Source organism: Loxodonta africana, chromosome 4, assembly GCF_030014295.1.
Source record: "Loxodonta africana isolate mLoxAfr1 chromosome 4, mLoxAfr1.hap2, whole genome shotgun sequence".
Taxonomy (NCBI): Eukaryota; Metazoa; Chordata; class Mammalia; order Proboscidea; family Elephantidae; genus Loxodonta; species Loxodonta africana.
The window spans coordinates 7007727-7026140 of NC_087345.1; the positions used below are offsets into that span (position 1 = coordinate 7007727).

General features: G+C 50.3%; 1 protein-coding gene across 1 annotated transcript in view; it reads right to left on the bottom strand.

The window, feature by feature from the left end:
- Positions 1-13748: 13748 nt before the first annotated feature.
- Positions 13749-18414, bottom strand: part of FBLN1 (fibulin 1) — a 110562-nt gene continuing 105896 nt past the window's right edge. Inside the window, exon 17 of the mRNA XM_064283378.1 lies at positions 13749-14593. Coding sequence (XP_064139448.1) covers positions 14454-14593 — 140 coding nt within the window. The 3' untranslated portion in view covers positions 13749-14453. The remainder of the gene's footprint in view (positions 14594-18414) is intronic.

An 18414-nucleotide genomic window follows, 5' to 3' on the forward strand; every position in this document is an offset into this window, starting at 1 on the left:
TTTTTCGTGGAAGTTCTTTCCGAAATCTAACCTAAATCCACCTTTCCTCAACCTCCTATTCTCTCCCATCTGTTGTTAATTGTCATCCAGTCTACTCTGACCCCTGGCGACCCTGTGTACAACACAACAAAATGCTGCCTGGTCCTGTGCCATCTTCACAACAGTTGGTCTGCTGAAGTCCATTGCTGGGGCCACTGTGTATTTTGAATGTCTTCCAACCTATGGGGGCTCATCTTCTAGCACTGAATATTCTGTTGTGGTCCATAGGGTTTTCACTGGCTGATTTTCTGAAGTAGATTGCCAGGTCTTTCTTCCTAGTCTGCCTTAGTCTGAAAGCACCGCTGAAACCGGTCCACCGTGGGTGATCCTGCTGGTATTTGAAATACCAGTAGCATAGCTTCCAGCATCACAGCAACACGCAAGCCACCAAAGTACAAGAGACTGACAGATGGGTGGTGGACTGTAACTTTAGCCTCTCCAGAAAAGAGGCCATTGAAAAGGTTGAAGACCCCACCATGGAAGACTCAGCCTCGAATCTTCCCCAAACCGACCCTGACGCACTGGTTCTCCTTCCTGGATCCTTTGTGTGTTTGGCTTATTTTCCTCTTTGAAGTAAAGGAGGTCTGTGTTCAGGGGCTGGCAGAGACCGGGGGCCAGGCTGCCTTCTTCCATCTGCCTTCTGACCCCCGTGACCTCCGACCTGAAGCCAAGGACCAGCCTAAATTACACGCTGCCCAGTTGCGTTCAGACTACCACCCTCTTAAGCAGAGCAGGAATAATGATAAGAACTGTTTGTTCGACAGGTACCTCCTGAACGACAGTTCAGATTTTGAGAATGATAACCATATGCCTGAGCCAGGCTAACCCCAAAGCACTAGGTGTGGCTCTAACTGCAGCCAGCCGTACAGGACTTAGAAATTAGGGAGGATGTTTTCCACATTGCTAAGGAAACCCTGTTACCCCAAGGCCGACTGACAATCTGATCTTTTCTCTTCTCAGCCCGACCTAGATAACTGCATAATTAATTGTGTGCAGGTCATTCACCTGGGAGGATGGTTATAGGCTCGGGGTGCCCAACACCCACCCCCCTGCTGTGGTGCCAGGCCTGCCTCCACACCCAGGCCCCTGGCGGAACAGCCCCTGCCCAGCCCCGGGTGGTGCCTGCTGGGCCTTCTGTGCTCACACCTGATCAGAGGAGCTCCTGGTGTGGGGCTGGTGGCCTTGCTGCTGCATGTTTGCTCTGTTGGGCCAAGTTGAAGGCCACGGATTGCGGTCGAGGCTCAGCCGGGGTGGTTGGAGTGAAGCTATCGCCCCATCTCGAGGCTGGAAAGCACTGGGGTATTCCTGCTACCACTGCCCCCTGGGACTGTGGCCATCCCCCTCTCGGCTTTTGAGAATCTTCTGGAAGCAGTGGTCCTCTTCGCTTCCCCTACCCCTATCCTTCCCCCTCATGGTCCACGTAGCCGCTCATTCACTTGGGGGTCAAATGTGCCCATGGCCGCTGGCTGGTTCCCAGAGCACAGTTGCCATGCTGGGACTACTCTCAGCCTTCACAGAACTGGGGCGCTGCTCCAAAGGTGGTTATCTAAAGCAGGCAACCGCTGGACAGTGAGTGCTGGGGGCAGGGGAAAGGGCCCCACCCAGACTTGATTCTGGGTCTTCACACCCCCGAGACATAGGATGACTTGGAACACCTGCTCCACATAGGGAGGGGTGTGGGCTTCTCTGGGGGAAGGTGTACACTGGTTTTTAAACACAGAAGATACTTTTCTTCTTGGCAGGAGAAACAAAACAGCAACCAAACACACCCGTCTCCTTTCTTGGCCTGTGGGGCCTCAGCTGTCTGACATGAGTCACTTGCAAGGCACAGATTTCCAAGAGTCCCTCCCTCCCCACTCTGCAGGTCCAGGGTCTGGGCAGGTGCAGCCGTGGGTCCTGGGAAACGGGGTGGAGGGAGTTGACCTAGGGTGGTTGTCCATTGGCCATGGAATAGCTGCCTGATGCCTCTACCGTGAGACCTCCATCTCCCTCCACCCTCAGGCCTCCATCTCCCTCCACCCTCAGGCCTCCATCTCCCTCCACCCTCAGGCCTCCATCTCCCTTCCACCCTCAGGCCTCCATCTCCCTCCACCCACAGACTGCTATCTCCCTTCCCGCTCACATTCTCGCTTTGCAGAAAATTTGGAGATGAAGCACGCAATCTGTTTATGGAGAGCTTGTGGGCTTCTGCAGGTAAGCCTGGGGTAACCTTCGTGTGTGGTGCAGAAGCCCAGGCTGCAGGGAAGCCTGGAACCCCTTCCGTACCCCCATGCCTCAATCCCAGCACCCCCATGAGTACCTGGACTCTGCTGGGAAGCTTTGGGCAAGGCCATTAAGAAGAAATACATGGGGCTAGGGGGTCTTGTAGAACTAAGAAAGCTCCAACGCCCTAAACGGGAAACCTAAAGCAGTTACAGTGGTAACATCAACCAACAACCTTGAACCTGAAGGAGTGCCATGCTCCCGACCTTTAAGGGTGAATTATTCAAGGCCATCTGTCAAGCAGCAGCGACCCTAGCTAGACTCTTCCTAAGACAAGAAAGCCCGTTCTACGTTTTCCTGTAGAACAAGTCAGACATACCCTGGAAGAAACCTTCAGGTTCCCAAGAAAGTGCCCTCCTGGCAGCCTTCTCTGTCTGCTGTGCCTGCAAACAAAAACCAAACCCACTGCCATCAAGTCGATTCTGACTCATAGCAACCCTATAGGGCAGAGTAGAACCGCCGCATAGAGCTTCCAAGGAGCGCCTGGTGGATTCAAACCGCTGACCTTTTGGTTAGCATCCGTAGCACTTAACCACTATCCCACCAGGGTTTCCTAATGCTCTTGGCAGCAGGCAGCAGTTTACGAAGCTGCCTGCCCCAGAGTGGAGTTCGGCTTTGCACAAAGGAACTGTTAAGGACTAAATCGTGTCCCCCCCAAAATATGTGTTAGGATCCCAACCCCTGTAGGTGTGGCTGTGATCCAGTTTGGAAATAAGGTTTTGTTATGTTAATTAGACCAGGCGGAGTAGGACAGATTCTAATCTAATCACTTATGTGCTATAAAAAGATCAAAGGATACACAGAGCCACACATCCCAGAAGACCTCACCTCAGTGAGCATAAAATCTACATGACAAGAAACCAAGGACTGCCCGGGACTGCAAGCAGGAAGGAATCAGCAAGGCCCAGACCTTGATCTGGACTTCCAGAACCATGAGAAAATAAATGCCTGTCCTTGAGAGCCAGCCATGTGTGGTACTTGTGTTACAGCGACACGGGATGACTAGGACAGGAACTGTGCCCACGCTGTATCCCCAGGTGCGCTGGTTGAAATTGTTTCTCCCCAGCCTTTACTGTTAACCTGTTGTCCTCAATTCCAATTCATAGCGAAGAAAACCCTTCCAGAAGTGTCGCTCTGGAAGTTTGAACACATCGATCCCCAGGGCCAGATTGTAGCAGGGAAAGCCCTTGGTGTACCTGGACCGCATGCTAATAGCACTGAGGTCAGAGTGCACTCCATCCTGGCCGGCATCCACGGGGACCTGTTGGTGGCATGTGTTCTTTTGATGAACATTTCAGCCTAATGAATCCAATGGGATTTTAGGAGGACTGGGACATTTTCCACATTCCAGACTTCTTCAGTTCCTTTTCTTTCTGTGCCACAAAAATTTGGCAGTGTGCACTAAGCTAGGGTAACACGAGAAAGCTAATTAATCTGTCTGCGGCTCCCCTGCCAGCTGCTGCGTTTAATGTACAGCAGGGAGCCCGAGGCCAGCCCCCCAGGACCTGGAGAGCTCCTGGCCATCTCTGCGGCGGGAGCTGAGTGCCCTGGGCACTCGGTGCCCCTGTGCTTAGGAAGCCGCACTAAGTGTGCAAGCACACTGAGCTGAGATGGAAGCCGTTTAGTGCTCTGCAGCCCGTCTGTTAGTCTGTCCCACTGCGGTGGCTGGCGTGTTGCTGTGATGCTAAAAGCTATGCTGCTGGTGTTTCAGATACTAGCAGGGTCACACGTGGTGGACAGGTTTCGGCGGAGCTTCCAGACTAAGACGAGGCTAGGAAGGAAGGCCTGGCGAGCTACTTCAGAAGTTTAGCCGATGGAACGGCTATGGATCACAAGGGAATATTGGTCAACAGAGGGCGGGAAGATGAGCTCCCCAGGCGGGAAGGCACTCAGAATACACGGTGACTGCAGCAGTGGCTTTGAGCAGGCCGAGGATCGCGAAGGTGATGTGGGACGGGGCAGCACTTCCTTCTGGTGTACCTGGGGTTGCCGCGAGTCGGCGCTCGCTCAAGAGCAACTAACAACCACAGTGTTCAGCAGAGTCTGTTTGAACAAGGGTTGAAAAAGAAAAGACATTTCCAACTGGACAAGGAAGACCATGTTTAGAGATGTATCAGCAGCACAACGATGCTTTGCCTCCGGAACTCCTACCGACACCGTGCGGTCGACAGTATTGTCTTAGTTATTATGACACTTTGTCTTCTCGAGCCGCCCTTTGAAATCATCCGTTCAGTTGTTTTGCTTCATCCCTTCTTCCTTTTGCTTTAGCTGCTTGACGTTTGTGAGCAAGCTTCAGAGTCCCGTCTGACATCCATCGCGGTCTTTTCTCTCATTCCTGTCTTTTCAGTGACCTCTTGCTTTCTTCGTGGATGATGTCCTTGATGTCATTCCACAACTCGTCTGGTCTGCAGTCACTAGTGTTCAGTGTGTCAAATCTATTGTTCAGATGGTCTCTAAATTCAGGTAGGATATACTCAAGGTCATATTTTGGCTCTCGTGGACTTGCTCTGATTTTCTTCAGTTTCAGCTTGAACTTGCATATGAGCAATTGATGGTCTGTTCCATAGTCGGCCCCTGCCCTTGTTCTGACTGATGATATTGAGCTTTTCCATCGTCTCTTTCCACAGATATAGTCAATTTGATGATGGATACTGGAGGGTTTACATACTTTTCTCCATAGTTTAGTGCATTAAAAAAAATCTGTAATAAAAGATTTTTAAAAAGTAAGCTGGCAAGCAGCCCTCTAAGATGCATCTCAACCCACCTGGAGCAAAGGAGAGTGAAGAGCGCCAAAGACAAAGAAAATATGAGCCAAAGAGACAGAAAGAGTCACATAAACCAGAGACTCCATCAGCCTGAGACCAGAAGAACTAGATGGTGCCTGGCTACCACCAGTGACCACCCTGACAGGGAACACACCAGAGAATCCCTGATGGAGCAGGAGAACAGTGGGATGCAGACCTCAAATTCTGGTAAAAAGACCAGACTTAACGGTTTGACTGAGACTGGAGGGACCCCAGAGGTCATGGGCCCCGGACTCTCTGTTAGCCCAAAACTAAAACCATTCCCAAAGCCAACTCTTCAGACGAAGACTAGACTGGACTATAAGACATAAAATGATACCGATGAGGAGTGAGCTTCTTAACTCAAGTAGACATGTGAGACTATGTGGGCAGCTCCTGTCTGGAGGGGAGATGAGAAGGCAGAGGGAGACAGGAGCTGGCTGAGTGGACACGGGGAACACAGGGTGGAGAGGAGGAGTGTGCTGTCTCGTCAGGGGGAGGGCAGCTGTATGAGAAACTGACTTGCATTGTAAACTTTCAATTAAACGCAATAAAAGGTTTTTAAAAAGTAAAAGTCGCAAAGCGAGTATCTTGAGGGAGGAGAGGTATACAAGCGCACAGTTGCAGATACTTGCTGTCTGTAAGGAGCACCTGTAAATCCGGCCGTGGCTGGGAGCAGAGGGTCATCCAGGGGAGGAGACACAGTGTCTTCGGATAGCGCTGCGCTGGGCCTGCAGAACAGCTGTGGAGGGAGTGCGTGCTTCTGTGTGCGTGCGTGCGTGTGGGTGTGTGCGCGTGTCTGTGTGTGCGCGTGTCTGTGTGTGCGCGTGTCTGTGTGTGCTCGTGTGCGTGTGCGAATGTGCGTGCGTACGTGTGTGTAGGGGGTAGTTATAGCAGCGTTCCTGGCACATAGTACGTGTTCAACAAACAGTAATGAGATTCTTAGGAGCAATGTGGCTGTCATTGTACTTTCCACGCAGAGCCCTGGTGGCGCAGTGGTTAAGTGCTCGTTGCTAACCAAAAGGTCAGTGGTTCAAGCCCACCAGCTGCTTCTCCAGAGAAAGAAGTGGCAGTCTGCTTCAGTAAAGATTACAGCCTTAGAAACCCTATGGGGCAGTTCTACTCTGATCCTGTAGGGTGGCTATGAGTCAGAATTGACTCATTGGCAACGGGTTTTTGGCTGAGATGAGCAAGACATTGGCAAATCCTAATACCTAGGTCTTCCTTTATGGAGCCCTGGTAGTGCATTGGTTAAGAGCTCAGCTGCTAACCGAAAGGTCGGCAGTTCGAATCCATCAGCCACTCCTTGTCTGTCCTATAGGGTCGCTGTGAGTCGGAATCATCAGCAACAGTGGTTTTTTTTTTTTGGTGGGGCGGGTTTTTTCCCCAGGCAGTATTATTAACATTCTGCGATGGCTCTACTTCTCCATTGAGACTTCAGAAGCCATTCAGCCATCCCTCCTGTCGTGTTCCACTCCCCAGGTGAAGATGGACAGCCTCTTGGATCACACCTCTTGGCCTGAGCGATGCTGGGAAAGGTGAACGGATTTGAGGAATTGTTGCTGGCCCCCAGATGCCATCCAGCTGAGCAGAGGACAGCCAGGGAAGGAGACGCATTATGCAAACAGGCCTGGGTTTGGATCTGAATTGGCCTGGGCTGAGGCCCAGCTGTGGTCCAGGAAGTAGCCCCAGGCAAGAGCTCTGAGAGCCCAGGCAGATGTGCTCTCTCCAGGCTGGTACCCCTGGCCCTGCTGCTGAACCCAAGTTACGTAAAATCACTTAAGATTATCTTTTATAAACTTTTCTTGAAAGTTTGCTATTTCTACCGCTTGTCCACACCAGACTCTAATAAAATGTGGCGCCTAATTGAATAAATGGGGACATTGATGGTCCAGTGGTAAAATTCTTGCCTTCCACGCTGGAGACCCAGGTTCGATTCCTGGCCAAGGCACCTCATGCACAGCCGCCACCTGTCTGTCCGTGGAGGCTCGCGTGTTGCTAAGATGTGGAACGGGTTTCAGTGGAGCCTCCAGACTAAGATAGACTAGGAAGAAAGGGCCGGTGATCTATTTCTGAAAATCAGCCAATGAAAGCCCTATGGGTCCCAACAGTCTGATCCACAACCTATCATGAGGATGGAGCAGGATCGGGTAGCGTTTTGTTCCATTGTGCATGGGGTCACTGTGAGTCAGGGGCCAACTAGAAGGCAGCTGACAGCAAACACAATTGAATAAAGAAGACCTCAGCAGTATTTGTAACAATAGTACCGTTCACTGGGAACCTATGCTGCAGTCGTTGTGCTGAGTGTTTTATGAAATTGTCCCATTTCTTCCTGACCACCAGTCCTGTGACGTATACAGTGCTTGCTGTCATTCGGCCGTAGAGGAAACTGAGGCTGATACAGTAAGTAACGTGCCTCAGGCCACAGAGGAAAGTGATTAGATCTGACCTTGAGCCTGCAAAGCCCACATTTATCTTATAGTTAATATCATATCATCTCAAAACACAACTTGATCTCATTAAATGCAAGTTGTAGAATCCAGACGGTGGGCGCGTGGTTGTTCACTGTAAAATTCTCTCAACTTTGTATATTTGTGTATTTGGAGATGTTCGTAATAAAATGCAACTTGATTTCCAAGTGCTTTTTCACCTGAACACACTTGAGAATCTAGACGAATTTGGGAAAATCGTTCAGCTGCATGGGTCCTAGTAGGTAGGGTGGTCCTGCCACTCGCCCCTCCCACACATGTGCCACTTATCAAGTCTCCGAGGGCAGTGTGGTAACACTGGTCCTTCCAGGACTCGGGGGGCCCAGGGCTCCGGTCACACTCTGGAGTGCTCCTTTGTACAGCAAATGGGTTCCTTTCACTCAAAGCAGAGCCCTGGTGGTACGGTGGTTAAGAGCTTGGCTGCTAACCAAAAGGTCAGCAGTTCAAATCCACCAGCTGCTCCTTGAAAACCCTATGGGGCAGTTCTATTCTGTCCCTTTAGGGTCGCTGTGAATCACAATCAACTCAGTGGCAAGGGAATAGACAAAGCTTTCTGGTCGACTATTATAACACAAGACCCACCATTCCGGAACCCTCCTCCCTCCCAGTTTATTCGCTACCAGATCAGCAAAAATGATCCGACCTGTGTGTGTTTGCCTTCTCATGCTGCTTGTAAACTGGTTTCCTTTTAGTGATTTCCCTCAATTATTTTGTCTAAGGCCACAATTAAGAAGCGATCTTGGTTGCCAGGGCCCAGAGGCACTGCCAGATCCCATTAGCTAGTCCCCCAGTGCGGCCAGGGCTTGGACTGAGCCAAGCTCATCTGTCAGTCAGGTGCCCAGCCCAGGGCGCCACGTGAAGTATGAAAAGCTGGGCTCCTGTGTAATTCACACACTGTCCACAAGTCTTCCTGCAGAATTAGGAAAGGGAAATGCAGGATTAAAAGGATGCTTCCGAAGTGATTCACGTGACTCCGAGGACAGCGGCAATGAGAATTGTCCTTGTTACTTTTAAGTTGTTATTTTTAGGAGCCATCTAGTCGGTTCTGACTCATAGTGACCCTTGGTACAACAGAATGGTTTTGTGCCATCCTTGTTTTGCTTGAGCCCATTGTTGCAGCCACTGTGTCAATCCACCTTGTTGAGGGTCTTCCTCTTTCATTAACCCTCTACCAAGCATGATGTCCTTCTCCAGGGACTGGTCCCTCCTGATAACATGTCCAAAGTATGTAAGACGCAGTCTTGCCATCATTGTTTCTAATCAGCATTCTGGCTGTACTTCTTCCAAGACAGATTTGTCTGTTCTTTCGGCAGTCGGTGGTATATTCAATATTCTTTGCCAGCACCATAACTCAAAGGCGTCAATTCTTCTTCAGTCTTCCTTATTCATTGTCCAGCTTTCACATGTATATGAAGCGAATGAAAACACCATGGCTTGGGTCAGGAGCACCTCAGTCTTTAAGGTGACATCTTTGCATTTTTAACACTTTAAAGAGGTCTTTTGCAGCAGATTTGCCCAATGCAATACATCGTTTGATTTCTGCTGCTTCCGTAGGTGTTGATTATAGATCTAAGTAAAATAAAATCTTTGATAACGTCAATCTTTTCTATGTTTATCATCATGTTGCTTATTGGTCCAGTTGTGAGGATTTTTGTTTTTTTATGTTGAGGTATAATCTATACTGAAGGCTTTGATCTTCATCAATCAGTAAGTGCTTCAAATCCTCCTCACTTTAAATAAGCAAGTTTGTGTCATCTGCGTATTGTAGGTTGTTAATAAGTCTTCCTTCAACCTGATGCCATGTTCTTCTTCATGTATAGTCCAGCGTCTCGAATTATTTGCTCAGTGTATAGATTGAATAACTATGGTGAAAGAATACAACCCTGACACACACCTTTCCTGACTTTAAACCACACAGTATCCCCTTGTTCTGTTTGAACAACTGCCTCCTGATCTATGCACAGGTTCCTCATGAGCACAATTAAGTGTTCTGGAATTCCCACCTTTCTGATATTCTCTGCTTTCAGCCAGGATTCATCTGACATCAGCAATGATATCCCTTGTTGCATGTCCTCTTCTGAATCCAGCTTGAATTTCTGGCAGTTCTCAGTTCTCAGCAAAATTTTACTTGTGAGTGGTATTAATGATATTGTTCAATAATTTCCACATTCAGTTAGATCACCTGTCTTTGGAATAGGCATGACTATGGATCTCTTCCAGTTGGGTGGCTGGGTAGCTGTCTTCCAAATTTCTTGGCATAGACGAATGAGCACTTCCAGCATTTCATCTATTTGTTGAAATATCTCAGTTGGTATTTTGTCACTTCCTGGAGCCTTGTTTTCCACCAATGCCTTCAGTACAGCTTACACCCCTTTTTTAAACACCATCGGTTCCTGGTCATATGCTACGTCAATCTGGTCATAGGAACATCGACCAATTCTTTTTGGTATAGTGACTCTGTGTATATTCCTTCTACCTTCTTTTGATGCTTCCTGCATCATTTAATATTTACCCCATAGAACCCTTCAATATTGTGACTTGAGGCTTGAATTTTTTCTTCAGTTCTTTCAGCTTGAGACATGCCAAGCGTGTTCTTCCCTTTTAGTTTTCTAACTCCAGGTCTTTGCACATGTCATTATAATACTTTATTTTGTCTTCTCCAGCCACCTTTTGAAATCTTCTGTTCAGCTCTTTCACTTCATCATTTCATCTGTTCACTTTAGCTACTCAACATTCAAGAGTAAGTTTCAGAGTCTCTTCCGACATCCACTTGGCCTTTTGTTTCTTTTCTGTCTTTTTAATGACTTCTTGCTTTCTTCATGTATGATATCCTCAATGTTGTTCCACAACCCGTCTGGTCTTTGGTCATTCTTTCTTGAGATGGTCTGTAAATTCAGGTGGGTTATAGTCAAGGTTGTACTTCAGCTCTCATGGACTTGTTCTAATTTTCTTCAGCTTCAACTTGAACTTGCATAGGAGTAATTGATGGTCTGTTCCACAGTTGGCCCCTGGCATTGTTCTGGCTGATGATATTGAGCTTTTCCATTGTCTCTTTCCACAGCTGTAGTCAATTTGATCCCTGCGTATTCCATCTGGCAAGGTCCACATGTATAAAAAAAAAAAAAAAAAAATTTTTTTTTTTTTTTATGTATAGTCACTGTTTATATTGTTGAAAAAGGTATTTGCAATGAAGAAGTCGTTGGTCTTGCAAAATTCTATCATTCGATCTCTGGCATTGTTTTTATCACCAAGGCCATATTTTCCAACCATGGATCCTTCTTCTTTGTTTCCAACTTTCACATTCCAATCACTAGTAATTACCAATGCACCCTGATTGCATGTTCGATCAATTTCAGACTGCAGAAGTTGGTAAAAGCTTCTTCTTCATCTTTGGCCTTAGCGGTTGGTGGGTAAATTTGAATAATAGTCATATTAGCTGGTCTTCCTTGTAGGAGGATGGATATCATCATATCACTGACAGCGTTGTACTTCAGGATAGAGCTTGAAGTAGCAATGAGTATTATCATTGTTACTTTTAACAATCACTAGTAATAAGACCCCACAGATGTGCACTGCACTTTACAGTTTTCAGAGCTCTTTCTTACCCATCCTCTCCAGCGCTCCTCACTGCCATCCAGGGGCAGGACAGCTGAGCAGATATACTGTCTCCATTTTGCAGAGGCAGAAACTGAGCTTGGAAGATGGCAGTGACTCACCCTGCTAGCACCTGCCAAGGTGAGGCTCGAATGGGCCTTTCGGACTCTCCAAATTAGGTAGGGTTAGCACCCTGGTCCTTCGTCCCCATCTGCTTCTCCAGCCTGGCAGCTCCATCTGTCCACCCACCCATCCATCCATCCACCCATCCAGCCTTCACCTCCCTGCTGCTGGCTCCTGCCCTGGCAATGGTGACCCCTTAGGAAGGGTTCTGATTGGCCCACCTTGGGTCACATGTTCATTCGAGTGCCAATCAATGGCAGCGGCCTTGGCTCTGCCAACCAGTGGCAGCTCCAACTCTAACTATACTCAGAGTAGGGAAAGAGACCTTTCCCAGAAGCACTTGGAGCTTCTATTGCCCCACCTTGCATTCCACTCAAGCCCCAGGCAGGAGGAAGCTCCCAGAAATCTCCCTCCTCCAAGGGCCCAGGCTGAAAGCTTCCTGGCTCCTGTGGATTTGCCCCCTGGGCACCCATGGGCCGCCAGAACATCAGATGGGACTTCCATTCCTGGGACTCCAGCCTGCGCTTGCTTCCCAGCCAGGGCCCCAGTGTCCTGGCACCAAGAGCAGCTGCACCTCCTTGTGCTGTCCGCATCCCTGGACATGGCTCGCTGGACTGTGTGTCTCACACCAGTTCCTCCGCTCCCCCGTCTCCAGCTGCTGAGGCCCTAGATAGCCCAGTTCTGGCTTTGCAGACCGGTGCCCCAAACCAGTGAGTATGGAAATGCTGGAGTTCCCAAAGGGGGCCAGAGCCCATACTCAGCAGAGTTCCAGCAGCGCTGGCTTGAATTACCAGAATATCAAACCAAACCAAGCCAGCTGCCATAGAGTCAGCTCTGGCTCACGGCGACCCCGTGTGTGTCGGAGTAGAACTGCAGTCCTTAGAGTTTACGGTAGCTGATTTTCCAGAAGTAGGTCACGAGGTCTTTCTTCTGAGGTACCTCTGTGTGGATTCAAATCACCAACCTTTTAGTTAGCAGCACAGTGCTTAACCATTTGCTCCATCCAGAGACCCCTATCAGAACACCAGCCATATTGAAACCCCAAAGAAGGTGAGGCATGTGGGGAAGATGAGATCATGGCCAATGCTAGGGCCCAGGCTGCTGGGGCACGGTGGGCAGAGAGAAGCTCTTAGCCACTGATGGACCATGCCTGAGAAGATGAGATAAACGCAGAGTCTAACGAGGGGTCACAGGAGATGTGTGTGGAAACCAGGGCTTTGAACCAATTCATTCTAGTTTGAACCCCTGCTGAGATTTTGCATTTCTAACAAGTCCCCAGGCAATGCTAATGCTGCTGGTTAGGGACCAGTTCCAAGAACCACTAGTAGAGCAGTGGGTCTCAAAATTTATTATACGAGAATCACCTGGGGATCTTGTTAAAATATAGATTCTGATTCAGTATATCTGGGGATGGAAACACAAATTCTCAGGAGTTCAAACCAGAACAAACTGGTTAGAAGCCCTGGTGGAAAGCAGGGGGCCTGGATGCAGAATCTCTGCGGATCCAAGTGGGCCTCGGGCTGCTGGGTGCTCCTTGTCTTGCCACCGACACACAGGGTGGCATGGGAACATTCAATTAATCCAGCCTGCTCACGTCTGCTCTGATACAAGGGTTTAGAGGAATGGAGTTTGGAGGCAGGTAAACTGAATTTGAATCCCTTCTTTGTCTGTGAAAAGCAGTGGACTCTGAGCAATTGAGCTCCTCTCTCTGGGCCCACTTTGCTCATCTCTAAAGTGGGCATATGGACTGCCAGAAGAACAAACAAATCTGTCTTGGAAGAAGTACAACAGAAGCTCCTTAGAAGCGAGGATGGCGAGACTACATGACGTATTATCAGGAGGGATCAGTCCCTGGAGAAGGACATCACACTTGGTAGAGGGTCAGCAAAAAAGAAGAGGACCCTCAATGAGATGGATCGTCACAGTGGCTGCAACAATGGGCTCAAGCATAGCAACAATCGTGAGGATGGCGCAGACCTGGCAGTGTTTCGTTCTGTTGTACATAGATAGGGTCACTGTAAGTCGGAACCGATTCCACCGCACCTGACCACAACAAAGTGGGCATGGCCATGCTGAACTTGCTAGGCTGCCCCGGAAGTAAATGAAACACCCACGCCAAGACCCCGGCATGGAGTGGGACTCAGCACACACCGGTCCTCTCCTTTCCCCAGCGACTTTGGAGGTGACCAGATGTCACATGGGACACTATGGGAAGTGGGTCACACAGACGCGGGAGCCTGTAAATGTGCCTTGTGGGGCTGGATGGGAGACGGGGGCATAGGGTCTGAAAGAATGAGGGAAGCTTTTCCAAACACTCATGCTGGGACCTCACCCCAGAACTGGGGGCAGGAGGGACTCTGGGAAGTGTAGGGGTGAGAGCCTCAGACCCACTGCTGGTGGAGATGCCTGAGCACGAGGGGAGCACCCTTCTGGAAAGACTCGCATTCACAGGCCGTCAGGAGGTTCACAAAGCTGTTTATTTTCCCTCAGAGTAAGAAGAGGAGAGGGACAAGGTGCAGAGAAAACCCATCATTCCATTCGCGAACGCACCTGGGCCATACACAAACCTAGAGCCGAACAGGACTATGTCTTTACCAAGGGTTTGTTTTGTTTTTCTTTTTTTTGAACACAGAACTGCAATTTACCTTGTAAGTGCCCCCGAAGCATTTTGCTTTGGGGGGCAATTTATTGTACCTGACATTTTACAGCGCCTGTGTGTGTGTGTGTGTGTCCTTAAAATTGGGTGTGCCACATCTGATTGGCATAAAAGAACCGAAATGTCAAATTTCATACAATCAGGGCCAGAACTGGTCTTTCCATGGCACTTGGACCTGCTGCCTCCGAAAAAAATGCCTTTCTTTCCTAGGTCCTTAGCACTGCCCAAGCCCACAGGCAGAGAAAGGAAGCAATATTCAACCTTTGTGTTAAAAGGAATAAGCAAGGTTTTCACCAAATTGTTGAGAAACTGAACTTATGATTAAACACCAAAGTACATCAGATGGACTTACTCATTTGGCCCAGATTAATACATGTTGTCCTAACACTACAAACAAATAGATAAAGTTAAGAAATGTTTGGGTGGTGCAAAGAGGCACCGGGCATTGTCATTTGCAGCAATGACTTGGCCTGGAGGCATAGCCTTGGCTGCGATGCGCACTGGCCCTCAGAACCAGTACTCAGAGACGAAGATGTGGACGTTGACGATATTTCGGTGGGAGATCACACCCCCAACCAGGTAGTTCATCTCCAGCTTCAGGACGGCATGAAATGGGCCCACGATGGGCCGCACTTGGCGCACGACACCTGGGGAGAGAACAGAAAGGGCCCTGGCAGTTAGAGGGACAGTAGCATTGTTAAGATCCAGGTAATGATCTTGCCTGGGGAATTTCAGGGCTAGATCTTTAGGGCATTAGACCTCACCGAGTCACAACCTGAGCCAGATGCACAAGTCTCCTGCATGGCACCCCTTCCAAATTGTCATACCAACTGTTTCCACCACCCTGGGACTGGCAGCAGTGAGTTCACTACTTCCGGAAATGGCCTTTCCATTGGGGCCCACTGTGCCGTGAGGGTGGGCTTTGAGGTCAGACAGCTCTGGGTCAGGACCAGCTTCTGCCCTCTCAGAGGCCAGGCTTCCTCCTCCATCACCATCTCCCCCGCCACACTGTTCCGAGGATCTAAAGTGCCTAGAAGCAAGAATGGCGAGACTACATCTCATATACATTGGACAGGTTATCAGGAGGGATCAGTTCCTGGAGAAGGACATCATGCTTGGTAAAGTAGAGGGTCAGCAAAAGACAAGACCCTCAAGCAGATGAATTGACACAGTGGCTGCAACAATGGGATCAAGCATAACAATGATTGTAAGGATGGCACAGGATGGGGCAGTGCTCCGTTCCTTTGTACAGAGGGTCGCTATGAGTCAGTACCAACTTGATGGCACCAAACAACAAGAAAGGGCCTGGCCTGGAGCGTCATTGTTACCTGCCATCAGCAGAGAATACCAGGAAGATATTTACCTGTGTTTTACAGACTACACAAAGGTATTCAATTGTGTTGATCATAATAAATTATGGATAACATTGCAAAGAATGGGAATTCCAGAAAACTTAATTGTGCTCATGAGGAACCTGTACATAGACCAAGAGGAGTTGTTTGAACAGAACGAGGATACTGTGGGTTCAGGACTGGAACGGGTGTGTGGCATGGAATAGATGCTCAATAAACACCTGTCCCCTGCCTTCTACCCACTGACCACTGTGCCTAGTTCTGACCCTGGGGAGGGAGGGAGAAGGCCTGACCTCGACCCTGTGACCTCTGAGGATTACAGTGGGGGCTGAATGGCCTTCCCCAAGTGGAGCAGCCCAGATTCCCCTACACGCCCTGGAGCCACCAGATCTCCATCCAGGTCTTCTCCCGACCTCTGTGGAGGGTGACACCTGAGTTCACTGGTCAGTGTTTGTGATAACAGGTGGGCAGGTCCTGGCCTGAGCAGCAGCTGAGAGAGCAGGGCAATCAGGGGGCGGTGGGGAGGCGGGGGGCAGAGGAGGTCAGAGGACGGGGGGCAGGGGGCTGAGGGGGGCAGGGGGCAGGGGGATGGGAGGCGGAGGGAGCAGGGGGCAATAGGGGATGGGGGTGGAGGGAGCAGGGCAATCAGGGGGCAGCAGGGGGCGGGGCAGAGGGGGTCAGAGAACTGGGGGCAGGAGGCAGTGGGGGCAGAGGGGGGCAGGGGGTGGTGGGGGGTGGAGGGTGTCTGAGAACAGGGGGGCAGGGGGCTGAGAGGGGCAGGGGGCAGTAGGGGACAGGGGGCGGAGGGGGCAGGGCAATCAGGGGGCAGCAGGGGGTGGGGGTGGAAGGGGCAGAGGAGGGGAGGGTAGGGGGCTGAGGGGGGCAGGTGACGGTGGGGACAGGTATCAGTTATGGGGATGCAGGAACCTTCTGGTGAAGCTGCCGGGTGTGGTGGGAATTCTGCCTGGACCAGGGGCCAGGCTGAGACTGTGATCAGTGCCCTCCTCTACTGGGGTCCAGAGCAGTCCCGGCCATGCCAGCTTTGACTCCCCCTGGGACTGAGGCAGACTGTGACATCCACCAGCCATGGTGGCCTGGGCTACCTGTGACTTCAGCTACCTTAGGGGCTGAGAGGTGACCACTGTGCTCACCAATGCCCAGAGGGCTGGTGACACGAAAGAAAGAAGAGGTGAGAGTCTGGGTGAAAGGTTTTAGGAAAAGGAGCCCTGGGGGAGGTGGGGTGCTTGGCTCCATAAGCTGCAATCAGATACGTATACACATACACACACACACACACACACACACATATACCCATACACACACACATCTCCACAGCTGATTCTTGCTACTCGTGGTAATTGTGTCCTATAAAGTCGCCGTGAGCTCTGTTAACCAATACAGAGCTCTTGCTCCTGGAGAAATACAGGGTGAGGTTCCTGGGAGCCTCTAGTCATGACGTTCTTATGAACTGATCGATACACAACCTTGGTTTATGTGTATTTCTACTTAAAGACACTTTAATATATCCACCACTCGTCTGTCAGTTTGCCGTACTGCAGTGGCTTGGTGTCGCTATGACGCTGGAAGGTACGCCACCGGTATTTCAAATACCAGCAGAGTCGCCCATGGTGAACTGGTTTCAGTGGAGCTTCTAGACTAAGACAGACTAGGAAGAAAGTCTTGGCAACCTGCTCGTGAAAATTAGCCAATGAAAACCCTACGGATCACCACGGAACATTGCCTGACTTGCTTGCTTTGGACATGGAATTAGGAGGGATCAATGGATAGAGGAGGACATCATGTTTGGTGAAGCAGAGGGTCAGTGAGGGCGAGGGAGACCCTCAGTGAGATGGACTGGCACAGTAGCCACAGTGATGGCGGTGACTATGAGGATGACACGGGTCCAGGCAATATTTTGTTCTGTTGTCATAAGGTCACCACAATTAGGAGTCAACCTGATGGCAGCTGTCGATCTCTCTCTCTAATATATTTTCTTACAGATACTTATACTCAGTATTTCCTTATAATAAAGCAGTAGCCAAGAAAGGTGAAACATTTCCCTTACCTTGGGCAACAGAAAAAAGCTCAGCAAGGCAAGGGTGGAAGAGAGAGCTCCCGCAGGCTTCTGCAGACTCGCCGGGGAGTGGGGCTGGGCTAAGAGCCTAGAATGTGTAACTCCCTCCATGCCTGTGCCTGGCCATCTGCAGGTCTCTGGGCCAAGCTCTGCTGGCACTGCCTTGCCCCTGTAGGGCACCCAAAGCCCCCCAGAAAACTCTCCTGCACCCTGAGATGAGTCAGGACCAGGCTAGAGTGCGCATCACCATCCTCATGCGACCAGGGAGAGACCTAACAGCATCTCCCTGGGCCTCAGCTTCCCCCGGCGAGCAAACGCTGTGACGTCAGGCCCAGGTGAGCTTGGGGCACGTAGGGCAGAGCTCCCTACCAGCCGGGAGGGTGCCACCTCTTCACTTCCGATTGCATTCACACATTCCTCAGCAGGCACCCTGGCTGTTTTCAGCCACGCAGAGATAACTAACACCATCCTGGGGTCAAGGCCAGTGAAGAGTCTAGAGTTGAAAGTAGATAAGTACTGTGATCTGACAGAAGTCTTGTCCAGAAGGGAGGGCAGTCAGGGCAGGCTTCTTGGAGGAGGTGCCACTCCCAGCAGAGGAAGCAGCAGGAGCGAAGCCCTGAGGTTTATCCCCAGTGCCTGAGGTAGCCGGTGCCAGCCCAGGGCTGTTAAATTTATGACTGAAAGGCCTCTCAGGTTCCTCCTCCACCCCTTGTTCTCTGATATGAGCATTTGCCCCACGTCCTGTGGATGCAGTGGTGTGCTGGTAACTCCTAACAACCGGGTCTCTGTGTGAACCAGGTGCCCATGTTGGTGGCTGATACCAAGCTACCACCGTGACGTCATGAAGGTAGGGCTGGGAAGAGAGGTGCATTCAGCTCTCGGTAGGGGCGCACCTTAAAAACCAGCATGGAGCCCACAGTTCACAGCCTCGGCTTGAGAATCAGTCACCGAGTGGGCGCTGCGTCAAATGGCTGACTGCAGGTTGGTTTCTACACGCAGCACCGCGCAGAGCAGCACGTCTCCCCGGCAGATGAGAGGGAGA